The sequence below is a fragment of the Cricetulus griseus genome (genome assembly GCF_003668045.3).
Source record: "Cricetulus griseus strain 17A/GY chromosome 1 unlocalized genomic scaffold, alternate assembly CriGri-PICRH-1.0 chr1_0, whole genome shotgun sequence".
Lineage (NCBI taxonomy): Eukaryota > Metazoa > Chordata > Mammalia > Rodentia > Cricetidae > Cricetulus > Cricetulus griseus.
Genome location: NW_023276806.1, coordinates 268,327,484 through 268,343,859, shown reverse-complemented (window position 1 = coordinate 268,343,859; position 16,376 = coordinate 268,327,484). Strand labels below are relative to the sequence as shown.

General features: G+C 46.6%; 1 protein-coding gene across 3 annotated transcripts in view; it reads left to right on the top strand.

Annotated features, from left to right (window-relative positions):
* Positions 1–12,607, top strand: part of Rhobtb1 (Rho related BTB domain containing 1) — a 71,011-nt gene extending 58,404 nt beyond the window's left edge. For all 3 annotated transcript variants that reach the window (XM_027395067.2, XM_027395072.2, XM_027395068.2), the window contains 4 exons: positions 309–459; positions 6,741–6,829; positions 9,776–9,881; positions 10,419–12,607. In XM_027395067.2, coding sequence (XP_027250868.1) covers positions 309–459; positions 6,741–6,829; positions 9,776–9,881; positions 10,419–10,588 — 516 coding nt within the window. In that variant the 3' untranslated portion in view covers positions 10,589–12,607. The remainder of the gene's footprint in view (positions 1–308; positions 460–6,740; positions 6,830–9,775; positions 9,882–10,418) is intronic.
* Positions 12,608–16,376: the final 3,769 nt, after the last annotated feature.

Genomic DNA, 16,376 nt, shown 5'->3' with positions numbered 1-16,376 from the left:
GCAGGGAGGGCCCATAATGTCATAACACATTTACGACCCATTTGTCTGATATATAGGCCCAAATAGCCATTAAAAAAAAAAAAATTCCACCCCAGGCTCTGCCAGGTAGCAACGTTCTTTTGTCAACCAACAAATCAAACAGGTTTACAGCCATAACTATGGAAGGCCCTCTCAGCACAGCCTCAGAGCCATGCCTGCAGTTGTCCAGCATCGGGTCACGTGGCTAGGATGTTTATAAGCCCCATAGCCTGAAGGTGGGCAGTCCCCAGTTCTTGCAGCAGCACTGAGCCTTGTCTACACTGTTGCAGGTGCATCTCCCCAGTATAAACAAGATGTCCATGCAGGCGGTGTTGGAATACCTCTACACCAAGCAGTTGTCGCCCAACTTGGACCTGGACCCCTTGGAGTTAATTGCCTTGGCAAACAGATTTTGCCTGCCGCACTTGGTTGCACTCGTAGGTAAGGCTGGTGACTTTGTGTCTGATAGCCACACTGATCAAAATCACCCTTAAAGAAATACAAGGATTGGATCAGACTCTAATTTCTAGCTCTCCAAACAGAACAGCCCTGGGTGGGTGGGAGAAGCCAGCCCAGTCTATCAGGCAGTCTAATTTGATGCAAGGAGTATCTCCTACACTCCTCTCCTCTGTGATAGACACGTACATGCACGATGATGGGCACCTGGCTTTGGAGGTACACACCGAACCTTATGTGGACCAAAACATTTGAAATCGCACTAGTGGGTCAGCATTACTCCAGGACAGGTGCTGTGCACAGGTGTAGTCTCTGAGGAAGGAACATTTGTGGAGCGGCAGAGAGTAGAGGATCCTGCTCCCTCAGGGGCCCATCCTGGCCCCTTTGCTTCCTGGCTGGGTGACTTGTCCTTTGTGTGACTTGAGCACTGTATCTCAGCCTTCTCCCTCTTTAAAATGGGTACATTCGCTGCCACCAAGCTGTGAAGACTGACAATGGCAAATATATCCAGTCTGTAAAACACAGGCTGGCACACAGAAAGCATAGTGTATTTGGTTTTGAGTTTTTCTTTTCCTTTTTTTCTCTTCCTTTCTTTCTTCCTTTTTTTCTTCCTTTCCTTCTCTCCCTTCCTCTCTTCCTTCCTTCCTTCCTTCCTCCCTCCCTCCTTTCCTCCTTCCCTCCCTCCCTCCCCCCCCTCTCTCTTCCTTCCTTCCTATTTTTCTGAGACAGGTTTTACTTCGTATAGCCCTGGATGTCATAGAATTCACTCTGTAGACCAGGCTGGTCTCAAACTCAACAGAGATCTCTCCCTCCCAAGCTCTAGGATTAAAGGCATGTGCCACCACCGCCCGGTTTTTTCTTTTCCTTAAAGCTACTTTTGAAAATGTTCTTACATTGTCAAGATCATTTTGGAAAGGGGGGGAAAAAAAAAGATTTGGCTTAACTTCAGAAGTCTTTTCCATAACTTCTCCATTTGTTCAGCTGGTAAACTGGAGCAGGTCTGAGTGGAATACAGGCATTTAAATCCCTTGTTTTAAAACGTTAAGCCTGTGCATCCTTCCCTAGAGGTGTCAGTCAGCAGGCTGGATGCTTATCCCTATACTTGCTTGATTCCTGATTCCAGTGAAAATAGAGACACATTGCCGTTTGCAGGCCTTCTTCATGCACTGGGAGAACTGTCTGTGCATGTTAGGCTTTCCATCAAAACTGACTGAGTAACTGAGTCAGTAAAATGAGCAGAGAACAAGACGGTCCGTTCAATATATACTATACGTCAGAAACAACTTTCGATATTTCTCTGCCCTCCTACACGCAAATTACCTGGAAATAGAGTTCTCTTTTCTTCTTGTGTCTTCCCTAATTTAAAAGAAAGAATTTGCACCCAGGCATGATGGAGCACACCTTTAGTCCCAGCACTCAGAAGGCAGAGGCATGTAGATCTATTTGAGTTCAAAGCCAGCTTGGTCTACAAAGCAAGTTCAGGACCGCCTCGACTATCCAGAGAAACCCTGTCTTGAAAAACAAACAAACAAACAAACAAACAAAAACCCAGGAAGGAAGGAAGGAAGGAAGGAAGGAAGGAAGGAAGGAAGGAAGGAAGGAAGGGAGGGAGGAAATAGGAAAAAGACCTTTCCCCCCATTATACTGAAGTCACAGATTCAAATGAGTATAACACTTTTCACACATTGATTTCAGGAAGCTGCAATGAGAATTCCCTTTTCAGAAATGTAAGTTACAAACCCGGGTAATCACCCATAGGTTATGCAAAGGTCCTCTGAAGATAAATTTGATTTTATTAATAGACAAACATAACTCGGAACCAAATATGTTGAATCTGATCTGTGTTCAGTGTCGGCACAGTGGTATTTTTATTTAGAGATTAAATCTGACACTGATAACATGGGGTAGATCTCTACATGGAATATTTTTTTAAGTGACCCTAAGAAAGCTCCTGTGGAAACTGACCCCAGCCTTCTTGCATGATGTGATAAAATCCTGCTGGTCCCGATCCACATACCTTCCCCACAAGGCTCCTTGACTCACCTATGGTGTCTTGTGTGCAGGGTCTAAAGCAAAGCCTTTAGACCAGTGGTCCCCCACCTGTGGATTGAGACCCCCCTTGGCAACCCCTCTATCTCCAAGTAGATTTATATTATGATTGGAGGTCAGCACAACATGAGGGCCTGTATTAAAGGGTCAAAGCATCAGGAAGTTTGGTTTAGACTTTGTAACATATTTCAGGCTCTGTTTCTAGACTGGAAACACTTTACAAACCAGTGTTAAATAAATTTCAAAAACATGTATTTGCTGCTTTAGTCACTTTTCTCATCGGTGTGACAAACACCTGACACAACCTAAAGAAGGAAGGGTCTATTGTGGCTAGGACCAAGAGCACACACAGTCTATCACTGCTGGGCAGGCATGGCAACAGGGGTAGGAGGCAGCTGGGTCACATTGTGTCTGCATCCCGGAAACAAAAATGGATGGTAGGGATGTGGTTTTCTCATTTTCCTTCAGTCTGGGAACTCAGCCCATAGGATGGCACCACCATACTCAGGCTGGGTTTTCCCACCATGGTCAAACCTTTCCAAAACCATCCTTACAGGGGTGTGTTTCCATGGTGATTCTAGCCGGATCCTGTCTTAACAGTCCCATTAACCATCACATGTGCAGTTACTTAAGAGAGCCCTGATGACTTCTCTGGGAAATTTAGCTCTAAGTAGTTCTGTGAATCTGTCCAGCTGAGGAATGCTGCATCAAAGAAAGCGTCAGCTTGCACAAACAAGTGTGTGGGCTCAAGAACTCAGAGCCGGGGAGGAGACGGGCATGCCTGGACAGGGTAGGCACACCCCAGACAGTGCTGGGTCAGCCCCAGGCCACTGTGGCATGAAATTCCTGGTATCTCGGTGAATTATTAAAATTACATTGATCCCACGCTACAGTCTGTTAAGTACAAAACAGCATTACCTCTAGACAACGGAGAAACTCTAACCAAAATAATAATAATAATAATAATAATAATAATAATAATAATAATGATGATGATGGCTTTAAGAAATAAAAATAAAGCCAACCCACCCACTCAGCCTCTAGCCATAATGCAGCCTCCATGCCTGGCTCCTGGTGGATGAGGTAGATCAAGGTGGTGGGACTAAAGGTCACAGCAGCTGGTGCAGCTTTTTCTGATCAAATGACCATGACATTTGGCTCATTGGCTGACCCCTCTTTTCACAAAAGGTCACTTGGTAGCATGGAGATTCTGTCTGATGGTGATTTTTCCCACAGTAGAATTTCTCTCAAAATTGAAGTCAATCCCCCAAAACCCCACCAGTGATTTTTGTATGTGTTTATGCAGTACACCCTCATGTGTGCATGTGTGTGGCCGCCCCTGTATGTGGGTGCTCGTCCCCACGTGTGTGCTCATGTACGTGGAGGCCCAAAGTTGACGTCAGATACCGTCGTCGCTCATTCTCCATTTTAGAAGCAGGGTCTCTCGCTGAACCTGGGTCTCACCCGTTCTGGGTAGGCTAGCTAGCCATCTTGCCCCAGGAATGCCCTATCTCTGCCTCCCAATGCTCAGATGAGAGGTAGCTGCCTTACAGCCTGGCTCCTTCAAGGGTTCTGGGGACCCAAACTCTAGTTCTCATGCTTGTGTGGCAAGGGTTTTGAATGAGCTACCCACCCCCAGCCACCGATGACCCATTTACCAGAGTTTACAGGTAATGTTCAAAGTCCATTGTCTTCGGTATGCAGTATGACTGGCTGCTTGAGTTTTGCCTTGACTTCCCTGAAATAATGGAGTATGATTTGGGATGGTAAGCCTTTAGATAAACCCACCCCCTCTCCCTTACTCTGCTTCTTGTCAGAGTGTTTCCTCACAACAGAAATGAAGCTAGGACTGTGGGCTTCCGATAGTTAGAACATCGGACTGTGGCCAGATGCTCTACCATATAGGGAACTTAGGAGAACAGGGCCTCAAGACTCATTAGGAAATGAGATCCACTTCAGCCTAAAGCCACCAGCTGCCTCAGCCCCCAGCAAGATGGTTAGGCTATCCTTTGATACTTTGAAGCTGCCCCTGGGGCAGAGGGTGGGGGGATTTCTCTCTAGCTATGTGGGCGGGCCCCTCCCTGGTGGTGCCTCCCTTAGTACAAGGCTGAGGATCTCTTACTTAGTGACCTCTGCTGGAACTTCTGGGTGACTCCTTGTAGCTCCTCATTAGCACTTACTGTATTGCCTCCATCCATCTATTATGGTGACAGTGTCTTTCGGAAAGCCTTTGCTGGCTTGTCTCGCCTATGTAGAACTTAAGGGAGCTGGCCTTGCTCTGGGGTGGGCGTGGCTGGAGTGGGCCTTGCTCTGGGTGGGCGTGGCTAGAGTGGGCTTTGCTCTGGAGTGGGCGGGGCTTAAGGGACGGAGAAGCTGGGTTGATGATGTTCTATCTAGACCCGGAAGCCAGCAAAGCTACCCCACTGTCTTATGTGTGTCACTGGCGAGTCCCACTTCTTTCCCTTCCGGAGCTTACCTTTGCATTCACAACTGGTGCGCTAGCTTTGGGGCTATGCTGGCTTCTGACATAACCTTCCTTACTAAGCTTAATCATTTCTATCTGTGGGTTTAAAACGAGAGCTTTCTCTCACTTGAGCCTTTAGAAGCCATTGTGAGCTTGGTTTTGATGCTGTTAAGTCTCAAGGGGTTGAAAGGCTTGAAGAGAGAGAAAGATTAAGAAGGAATGTAATCCTACTAGTGGGGAAGTCAGGATACACAAACTATTTATCTCTAATGCCCACTGTCTTATATATGCCCAGTCCCAATCATATTCCATCATTTAACAATAATTAAAAAGTTTGAAACAGTGTAAGGATAACCAGAATGCGGCACAGAGGCACCAAAGCACATACAATTGGGAAAACAATGAACTGGCCTTGTGGCTGGAGAGATGGCTCAGTGGTTAAGAGCACTGGCTGCTCTTCCAGAGGTCGTGAGTTCAATTCCCAGCAACTACATGGTGGCTCACAACCATAGGTAATGAGATCTGGTGCCCTCTTCTGGCATGCAGGCAGATGAATAGATAAATCTTTACGGGGCGGGGAGGATGAGAAAAGATAGCTCTTAAAAAGCACAAAAAACAAAAACCCAATGAACTGACCTATGGTTACAGAAATATGATCTTTAGAACCACTACAATCGAAGTAAAGAGAATCCCAATCAAAGTGGTCAGCCTGCAATGTGGGGAGCCTTCACAGCACCCCAGATGCTGCCACTGTTGAGAGCTAGAAATGCTACAAGAAAACTTCACACACCCACACACCCATGTTAACCTGAGGCTGGAGACTGCCCAAGCAGAGGCCTCAGAACCACTCCAGCTCCTGCTCTTCAGCAGACATAGCTCTCTCAAACTGGAGCCTTGTTACCCAGGGCTACTGTTCTCCCCCGTCTTCATATTCCAAGAGATTGAACCTTGGGTGATCTGTTGAGAGCGGCACATATGCATTCACATTTAATTCCGCCCCCCCTCCCAATTCGGTCTCATGTAGCCCAGGCTGGCCTCAAACTCACTGTGTAGCTGAGAAAAAGCTTGAACTTCTGATTCTGCTGTCTCCACTTCCCAAGTGATGGGATTGCTGGTGTTGGGTCACCATACCTGGTATATGCAGTGCTGGGGGCCAAACCCAGCTAAGCATCACTCTAACAACACAGCTACATTCTCAATTTTTAATTCCCCAAGTAGACTCAGTCATCTGCCATTCAATCTTTGCTCCCAAAAGATAATAAGCCTTGAAGTCATACTCAAACAGGGCTGTGTCTGGACTTAGAAGATCCCATAAACATGCTAGGCTTTCTGGAACCACACAGTCTAGTAGAATTGTCTGCCAGCATTGGATGTGTTCTGCACATCCCAAGGGGGTAGACACGTATGGCTATTGAGCACTTAAGGGGACTGGTGTGGCCATTGAGCTAAGTATTAATTATCTGAGTTTAAGTAGTCACATATAGCCCATGGTTATCATCCTGGGCGGGGCCATGAAGGTCTGGAGAATTATGGCTATTCTAGAAGCACAGACCAGAGGCCCTAGAGATGTGGGTACCTTGGTTAGATACCGACAGACCACCCATCAGAATCAGCCCAGGATTCATTTCCAGTGTCTGTCCAGAGCCATGTCCACTGTCTCCTCTTTTCTCAAGTGGTCCTAGACCAGCCCCTCCAGGCCAACTGTCTGGCTTGGGGTAGGCAGTTTAACCCTGTCCCGCCCTCTCTTTCCCAGAGCAGCACGCTGTCCAGGAGCTCACCAAGGCTGCTATGAGTGGAGTGGGCATCGATGGTGAAGTGCTGTCTTACCTGGAATTGGCACAGGTAGGTTTGTGGGCCCTCGGCTTCCATCACTGGTTTGTGTCCCACCTGCGTCCACTTTAACGCTGATATAAACACCCCACTGTCACATCTGTCCAAATAAAGATGTCACAGAGGTGTGCCCCTGTACCAAAAAAGATGAGAGAGTTCTACACGTCAGTCAGCATTCCACCTGCCAGTTAGTCTTTGAAAAAACTAGGACCCCCTTCCACGGCATACCAGTCTCACCCTCCTGGGGCAGTGGTTTCGTATGTGAGAGAAGCACTAGCTTAGCAGGGAAATGTTGCCTCCCTTCCTTCCTTCCTTAGGTTTTTGGACAAGTGTTTGGCCAACAACAGTTTGTAGAATATTCCATAAAGCTTTGTAAGCCCCCCTGTAAATGAATGGTTTACTGAAGGTCCCCTGGGGTTGTCTAAGATCAGTTTTGTTAGTTTCGGTGTCTACGATCCCTACACAAACATTCGTGCATGTATGTAGACACACACACACACACACCTATTCCAGAGAAGGGTAAAATTCAACTAAAGGTTTAGGAACAAATATAAACTCTGCCTCAGTTTCCCCATCCATAAGACACAAGGACGGATGGCAAAACTTGACCCCCCCAACCTTACAGATTGAGATACAAGGGAAAAAGAATGTTCAAGACAAAGCCCAGAGGACGGAAGTTCCCTAACACTGCAGAGTACTTAGGCAGAATGATCTAGTCCCAGCATAGAGATATCAACAGTAGTTTATACTCTGGGGAAAGGAGATGAGAAATAAGTTCTGAATTCATTTTTTTTTTCCTTCTGTGTGTTGAGTTTGGCTTTGTTCTCTCTCACTTAGAACAGTGATAACTAAGTCTTAGGTCAGGCAATTTAAGGGGACATTGCCCAATCACAGGAGACAAGGTGGCCTCAGGAAGAGGACAGTGGAACTACAGCAGGTGGTGCTCAGCCCAGCCAAGTGTGGCCACAGGCGATGGCTCAGGTCACAGGGAGAAGGTGGAATGGGGCATGGAACAGCCAATTCCCTCTGACTTGACAAACATTTGTTGTGTGATTCCCAAGTCCCAGGCCCTGCCCTCAAGAATAACCAAGCAGCAGACTCCCCACAGTCACAAAGACGTGAGACCAGATTCCTAAAACCCAACCTGAAAAGCCATCTGATGGAGACTAGAAGCTGAGGTTGGGTGTGCATTGCAGTAGAAGCTCTAAGGCCTCATCAGAACTAGAGTGTCCAAAATTTGAAACTGGAGGTGTTTGGAGATGCCCCCTCCCCTAATTTGAGGGGTAATTTTAAGATTTATTTATTGTATGTATATTAAGTATTCTATCTGCATGTATACCTTTATGCCAGGAGAGGGCATCAGATCCCATTATAGATGGGTGTGAGCCACCATGTGGTTGCTGGGAATTGAACTCAGGACCTCTGGAAGGGCAGCCAGTGCTCTTAACTGCTGAGCCATCTCTCCAGCCCCCAAGAGGGATAATTTATGACTGGACTCTATCCATAAGTATCCTGCATAGAAGAAATTGAAATGACTCAAAATGCCCTACTGGACAATTCACTGGAAGTAAAGATGCTTTTTCTGTCTTCCCTCCTGCTTCCTCCTGTCTTCGTGTACTCCCATGACAGGCTGTGGTATGATCACTACTAAGCCTTGACAGACCCTGGCAGGAAATTAGTATGGTGTCTGTGTCTTAGCCTGCCTGCTAGCCTTTAACCCAAAGAGGGTTTCACACATAATGGAACCCTGATCTGTTTGTTGCCTTTGCTAATTTCCATGGTGTAAATCTCCCACTGTGGCCAGTCTCAACACCAAGACTGAGTCACTGAACCCAAATCAGAGGAGCAAGCTATGCAGCCAGTTAGTTCCCTGAGCTGTTGAAAGCCCCCCACCTCTGCCCAGTGCCCCACTGCCCAAAATTTATGTCCAGAGTTAAACTGAACATGAAGAAAAAGCTGGAGGGGCCAGCCTCCAACCACCTCCATGATTGGGGTTGTGGGTCTGTCTCCCTGGAGTGACTTTTAAAGGACAAAGAGCCAAGCCTCAGAAGAACCACACTGTCATTCCCAGGTTCCCCCTTTAGCTAAAGAAACGCACAGGATAAGTGAAAAGGGGTATGGGGGTCCTGCCAGGTCAGAAGAGACAGGGGGAAGTGGACCATCTGGTTTGAGGACATCAGGCAATCACTTTGACCTCAGCGGCCACCTCCCCAGGCATCTGCTCAGAAAAGCTTGAGGGAGTGAGCACTCAGCTCCTCCCACCTCACCCACAAGCCTGCTCTTACATAACCAGAGGGCAGGTACAGGACAGCAGCAGCACATTGCCTTCTTGCCTTTCGATCTTTGGCCCCAGCAAGCCGAGCTCTGACATGTGACACGGAGTATTCCATTGCTGGGGCTCCTAAAAGAGAGATGGCATCGTTCTGTCTGCAGCTGACTGGTATCTTCCAGAGGGCATGCATGGCCACCTATCACCAGAGGGCCAGGGGACAGGCAGGGCAGGCCAGCCAGGCATACTTTAAACTCTCAGTGTGATATGATGTTTATTTTGGGGAACATCTATCTCAGTAGGCAGTGAGAGAGGGTTCATGAATACTACTTGGCTGACATGAGAGCCACAGTCAAAGTCAGAACCCCGAGGTCAAGGCAAGAACTTGTATTAGTTCTACAGACCTTTTATTTCTCTTCACTCCCTCTCCCACCCTCAGAATGGTTCTGTTTCTTTGTAGACTTGCTTTAAATTTTTGTAACATTTATTGTGTGTGTGTGTGTGTGTGTGTGTGTGTAGGTCAGAGGTATTGCCAGGGTCAGGCCTCCCCATCCTCCATGGAGTCCTGGAGTTCAAACACAGGCATTAGGCTTTGGCAGCAAGCACCTTTACCTGCTAAGCCATGCCACTGGCCCATTGCCTTGCTTTAGCAAACAGAGCCTGACCCTACTCTGGTCCCCTTCCTGCAGTTTCACAATGCCAACCAGCTAGCCGCCTGGTGTTTACATCACATCTGCACCAACTACAACAGTGTCTGTTCCAAGTTCCGCAAGGAAATCAAATCTAAGTCAACAGGTAAGAGTTGAGAGTATGCATGTGAGCCCCCTGCCATCCATTCCTTACCCTTTCCAAGCCCTTGGGAGGGACCAGACTCAGTGGACACTGTGTGGTCAGTCCGTCTTGAGCGTGTGGTAGGTCACCTATTCAAGTGACACGACACCAAGAATTTTAGTTTGGGGGCTGTCTTTGCAGGATGTCTCACATAGAGAATGGGGGAGAGACTGGAATTAAGGGTGCCCTATTGCAGAGCATGCTGAGGCAATTGGCAATTGGCCTCCCCTCTATTACGGATGGGCAACCAGGGTCAAGCTGCGACTCTGGAGGCAACCAAGTGGTTTGGGGGGGTCTCTGTGCCTAGCACAGATTCTACATCTCAGGCCGTGATGTCACCATCTGCAGACAGACCTGCTCATGGCTCCTGCCACATCAGGGTTTGGGAGGCTTATAAGGAACATGTGACAGGACCCAGCATCCAGCACGGTCAGCGGGTGGGCAGATGGGCAGCAGCAATCAACAGACAGTATCTTTCCTCCCCCACCCCCACCCCCACAGACAACCAGGAGTACTTTGAGAGGCACCGCTGGCCCCCCGTGTGGTACCTGAAGGAGGAAGACCACTACCAGCGTGTGAAGAGGGAGCGAGAGAAAGAGGACCTGGCGCTGAAGAAGCACTATTCCAGGAGAAAGTGGTGTTTCTGGCACTCGTCCCCGGCTGTCGCCTGAAGAGGAGAGGGGGGACAGTCATCTGCTCGGCCACCTCCACACCATTGACAGCTCTACTGTAAAAACCAGTCTCCTCAGCCATGGGCACAGTTAGGGTCTGGGGCACTGGCTTTTCCACTTGTGTGCATTTATCTCCATCAGGGTCGAAGCACAAGCTCTCCATCCATCCACGAGCCTGGACATAAGAGGAAAGCTGGCTGACTCACGGCATTCCTTCAACTTATACCTGTCCTTTTTTGGGGGGGAGGGGGGTTGGGAAGCTTAATACACTTTAGTCCATTATTTTGTTCCTTTTTATACAAAGACAAACAAATCCAGCTTTCATGTTTCAGATTCCGGATTGGAAAATATTTTTATATATTCTCTTGTATTCCGTTGAAATGACAATACTTGTGTATTACTTTATTTCATAGGCCACAAACTGACCACAAACTTGCCCCGTGATTCTATCGGCCTCACGTGACCACTACCAAGCATTACTTGTAATTATAGAGTTATCCTTTTTTGTGAGGTAAAGGGTTGGGCTGGAAGTGTTTAATCTTTGTGCTGATGAACAACATTGTTATAATTACCTATTTACAAGATTTTTTTTCTATTTAAGTGCTAGTAATTACATGGTTATCTGTGCCAGATAAACTATGGTGAGGGCAAATATCCTACTGTTTAAGTTGTCTAGATTCAAGAGGATAACCCTCATAATCACTAGAAGGGCTTATTAAATCCCAGTACTATCAGGGGCAAAACAGGCTGGCGGACCTGATTACTGTAGACAAGAGTTTGAGTGCTACTATTGGATGACTGTGTCAGGGTTGGTGGCTCTCAGTGTTCTGTGACTCTGCTGGTAATCCCTTTGGTAGCCCGAATAGAGATGAGCGAAGGGGGAAAGGCTCGCCCACTGTCTATAGGTCTGTCACCTCGGCCCTCGCACCTGTGGCCAACTTCACTTTGTAAGACACGTATTTTCTAAACTCTTCCTAGGGAAAATTCAGGTCACCACTAAAGTAGGCCAAGGCAGACCACCTGCTCCTACAGCAGTCCCACGGAGCCCATGAAAGCCCAGAGCTGGAGGCTGGGTCCTGCTTTCTCCAGCAGTGAAAGGAGCCGAATCCCAAGAGCCTAGGAAATGGTGCTATTGTGTGGGAGTTCTGACCCTATGCCCTTTGGGAAGTTTAGTTTTAGAGCAGAATGTGAGAGCAGGGGAGCTCTCAAGAGGCATTAACATCATTGCCCCTCGGCGGATTAAAATGTTACAGGACACACACATTCACTCACTGAGTGTACGTACACACACACACACGCACACACCATTAGAGCATCAAAGCGCCACACCTGCCACGGGATGTTGTGTGCTGGACACTGGGGCTCATCCTGTTGGGAGGTCACCTTACTGATGCTAAGGGCTATACTGACTTTGCTTTTGTTTTCTAGTTTTTTTTTTTTTCCTGAAGATGGAAAGGAAACAGTTGAGTCCAAACTCCAAATGCCATATGCATTTGAAAATCTGTGTAGACCACAGGCGGGCATTTGTTTCTGGCATGGCCACATACCAGATACCCAAGCTTAGAAAGACCCAGAAATGCAATGCACGGCCCTCATGGCAGAGAGGGAGTAGCAGAAGAGGAGTGGGGGGCTGATAAAGCCTTCCTTCCTCCTTCACTTTGGTAATAGGGCAAATGACTAATGGAAGGAGAGGGTAGATAGAATGAGAGGGTATATGTCAGGACTCGGGGAGAAATGGCATATAGCCACCTGAAAATCCTAGACGTTGTGTTTTCAGTGAGTAGTCCTAGTTGAATTATAACAACCAAAGCTCCATCTGATTGTACTCTTGCCAAAACATAACGGACACATACATGAACATGGGGCATAAGCAATAATATCCACTCATGATCTTCACAGCTGCTGGAACCAAGTGGCTGGTTCATTTGGTTGACACGGAATAGCCTTTAACCATGGCGGTTTGTTTCATGTTTTTTATTTCACAAAAAGCCAATAAAATTGTTTAGCTATATAAAAAAATGCCTCCAGTTTTGTATTTTGTGTATTGTATAAAATCCTCTTGTGTCTTTTAATAGCTTTTTAAAAGGTATCAGTACCCAAAGGTACTTCATCTTTGGAGCTTGTGTTGAACTAATGAAGCTTGAATGATTGTCATTTGTGTTTAGTTATTTTCAGTAGAGATCCCCATGCCAACATATAGACGAGGTATATGCCACTTCGCTCTTTCTCGGACAATACCATGTATCACTTGGCATTGTGTGGTCTTGGGAAGTGGAGATCATGACATCCCCATTCTATTGGAATGGTTGAAATCAGAGTTTGGAAAATTCTGACAGCAATTAAATAAAAGGTCTGGATTGGTAGGCCCAGAGGCAAGTTCGAGAAAGACTCTGGAAGGATCCATCTATAGTGTCTAGATAATAAGGCTCCTGAAGCTTCAGGAAAGTAAGGTCTTAATGAGATCTCACAGAGTGGCTGAATTCTTTGTAACTTCAGGGAAAGAGTTGACCCTTGTAAGAAACAGTCATAGGAGGCCAACAATGAGATATGTCCACACCATTACAAGGATCCAACCATGGCGTGGTACACATAGGCACACCAGTGCAGTCAAAACCTGCACAGAGTTCTGCCAGGCAACCTGCAGGGTTTTACACACACTAGATCTCAACCCTCCTCAAGAAGCATCTTGGAGGTCACAGACCCTACTGGTCTAGAAGGAGCTTAAATATTCTGTAAACACTAAAATGCAAAAAGCTCAATGATCCTAAAATTTCAAGTTGTACAAATTCAGTTTTCCTGTCTCTGACACGGGTTAAACAGAAGGAATTGTACCAGAGAAAAAACCAGCCAAGTCCCAACTTTGGGAATTTTGTTAAGTGTAATGTTTCTGAAATGCATGCTTCTCTGTAACTCAAGACTCACAAACCTTTCCCTTGAATCACTTATAGAATAGATACACATACATACATACATACATACATACATACATACATACATACATACATACATACATACAGATTCTGGTAGGCAAGGAGTAATAATCACTTCTTTCTAAAAGAATTTCACTGTTGCCTGAAAGTTGTTGTTGAGGTTAGCCCATAAAGAGCATGTGTATGCAGTGTGTTATTTGTTTGTAACCTACAGTTAGTTATCAAAAAGCAACACCCCAGAGCAAAAACAAAGGCTAAAGGGGCAGGCATCGTTGCCAAAACTCAAACTTCCATTGAGAAGCTGAGTTAAGCACCTTAGGCCATGAATGTATTCTCTTCCAAAGTGCTAACTTATAAGCTGACCACCTATCTCAAAACTTCCTTGATCTTTTCTCATGAAGACTTTAGTGTTTGTTGCAATAACAGGCTAGGGATGACCAAGTGGGCAACTTAAAAACTGAGTTTATCTGACCCTGGCCTCTGGAACCTGAGAAAGTCTAGGAGCATGTTGCCAGCATCTGCTAGCACGGAGGGTCACCTGGCTGTGTCGCGACATGCTAGAGAACAGAGCCAACACATGTCAGTTCAGGACTCTCTTTTTATGAGAAAAGAAGTTTCATGCCTCCAGTCTCTTGGCTGGGACATGAAACTTGGAGCAGCCATGCTCCTCAGCACCTGGTGCAACGTCTGTCTTGATTAATGCACGTTTTATCCCTCTCCCATAACTGAATGTTCAATCTCTGCCCTTGAAACATGCCAAGTGTCCTCCGATACCGTGTGTTTCACGCCATAATCATCTTGCCAATGTGTTCCATGACAAACCCCATCTGTCATCTGTTTTGACGATTTTCTGGTTTGGAAACCCAGCCACATGGCAATACACACAGCCCACCCTTTGCCCCCTGCTGTCCCCTAATACTCTAGGCACCTCCATTCTGCTGGTTCCTATTGTTCTCACTTTGCGTACATTTTCATGGGAAGCCCAGGCGATTGAATCTTGAGCTTGATAGTAACGATACACTGCCCCATGTTCTTTCCATTTCATTGAAATGTTTCTTTGCCATACCCAATTGGGTGGACCACTCTCCATCCCATTCCATTGGTGATGAGAATTCACGATCAATTCACACACACACACACACACACACACACACACACACACACACACACACACACACTTCCCCTACCCTGTTCTGTCCCTACAGTAAACATTTTTTCCCCATGCCTCAGTATAAAAATCCAAACAAGGATAAGGACTCCAGGGCCCTCTCTAGATAGAACTAATCCCAGCCTCCAGAGCAGATGGGCCCGCATGGAAATGCTGGCTTTGATGATGAAAGTCCTGGCCTACCGCTGCTCCAAGACAACATGATTCAGCAGAGCTGACAGACTCCGACCCAGACAGGCCAGCCAGGCGACAGCCTGTCCTCTGACCAGCAAGAGGAGAAACTAGGTTTAGCTTCCTGCCACCTGAGAAGCTTAAATAGGTCTTCCTGACAGTGCATATTATGAGCTATAAGGATGAGTTATTTGGTCTTGTCTGGCCTTGCCTTTTTTTTCTAAGGTCACCTAACCCTCATGAAAGGCAACTGTTTTCCCATAGTCCCTTGGTTACTGGTTTCCTGGCTTCGAAGGATTCCCCAGTTTTTAATCCATTCACAATACACACAGGTTGCACATCTTGCACACATCTTGCACACCATACATCTGTACGATTGCAACTTTTATTTGCCAATTATACCATAGGGCTCTGGGGAAAATAATTCCTGAGCAAATTTGTCCAACATGCACTAAAAACTGACTTCTGATTTTGTCATTATACATAGCTTAAAGAAACATAATCTGCCACTATTGTAGATTGTTCACACTGCCTGGTGAACCCTCCATATTCTATCTTGAGAAAGAGCTTCTCTTTCTCCCAGTGCTCTGTTCCAGGGGGCAAACACCATCACTTACACAACTGAGGGGTTTGGACCACTGACTGATCTGTCAACCTTGTCACCACTGAATGCTTCGACCCCGTCCACACCACCACCAAGATTCCCCTTCACTTTAGATACCTGAGTAATTTCTTTGGGTGGAAAAACAGCTGAAACGTTTATTTCCTAGAATAAAGGACTTGCCAATCAGAATGAAAGAAAGGAAAGAGAGGAGAGGAGAGGAGAGGAGAGGAGAGGAGAGGAGAGGAGAGGAGAGGAGAGGAGAGGAGAGGGGAAGGAAGGGGAGGGGAGTTAGGAGGGGAGAGGAAGAAAGGGGAGGTTGCTATTCCATTTCCCAGCAATGCCATGCTGTTCGCTTCTATTGCCCCTATTTTGCATAAATTTGCATTCATTTACATACAGAGCCAGGGTGGTTAGATTTCCAGTATGCTACTTCCAATATGCTTTCTTGATGCTCTTTCCATTTCACTCAAATGCTTTTTTCCTATATCCAACTGGGTAGACCAATGCTGCACACCTTGGCACCACTCTACCAGAATCCAAAAGACAAGGACAGAGACATCCTAACTAGACATGATATTTGGAGTCATCCATGATAGCCATGCACTAAGATAAGTGCCTTGCATTTGTTTCGTACTGTTCTTGAGGCATTTTCTTACATGGACCCTGAGATGAAGAAGTCTCACACACAAACGATTTACTTAGGAGATGCCCTTGCAAGGTGAATAGAAAGGGAAGAGGCAGGGAAGGACAAGAAGCCAGGCCCTTTTGGGTGGGAGAATTAGGGCAGTGGCCCCAAGAGCACACAGCAAATCCTGCAATGAGCCTTGGATGCGAGCTCTTAAAAGCAAAGAAAGGAGCATGAGGCCCCCAAGGAAGAGGTTCAAGAAACAGGAGCTTAAGCCAAAGACTCTGAGG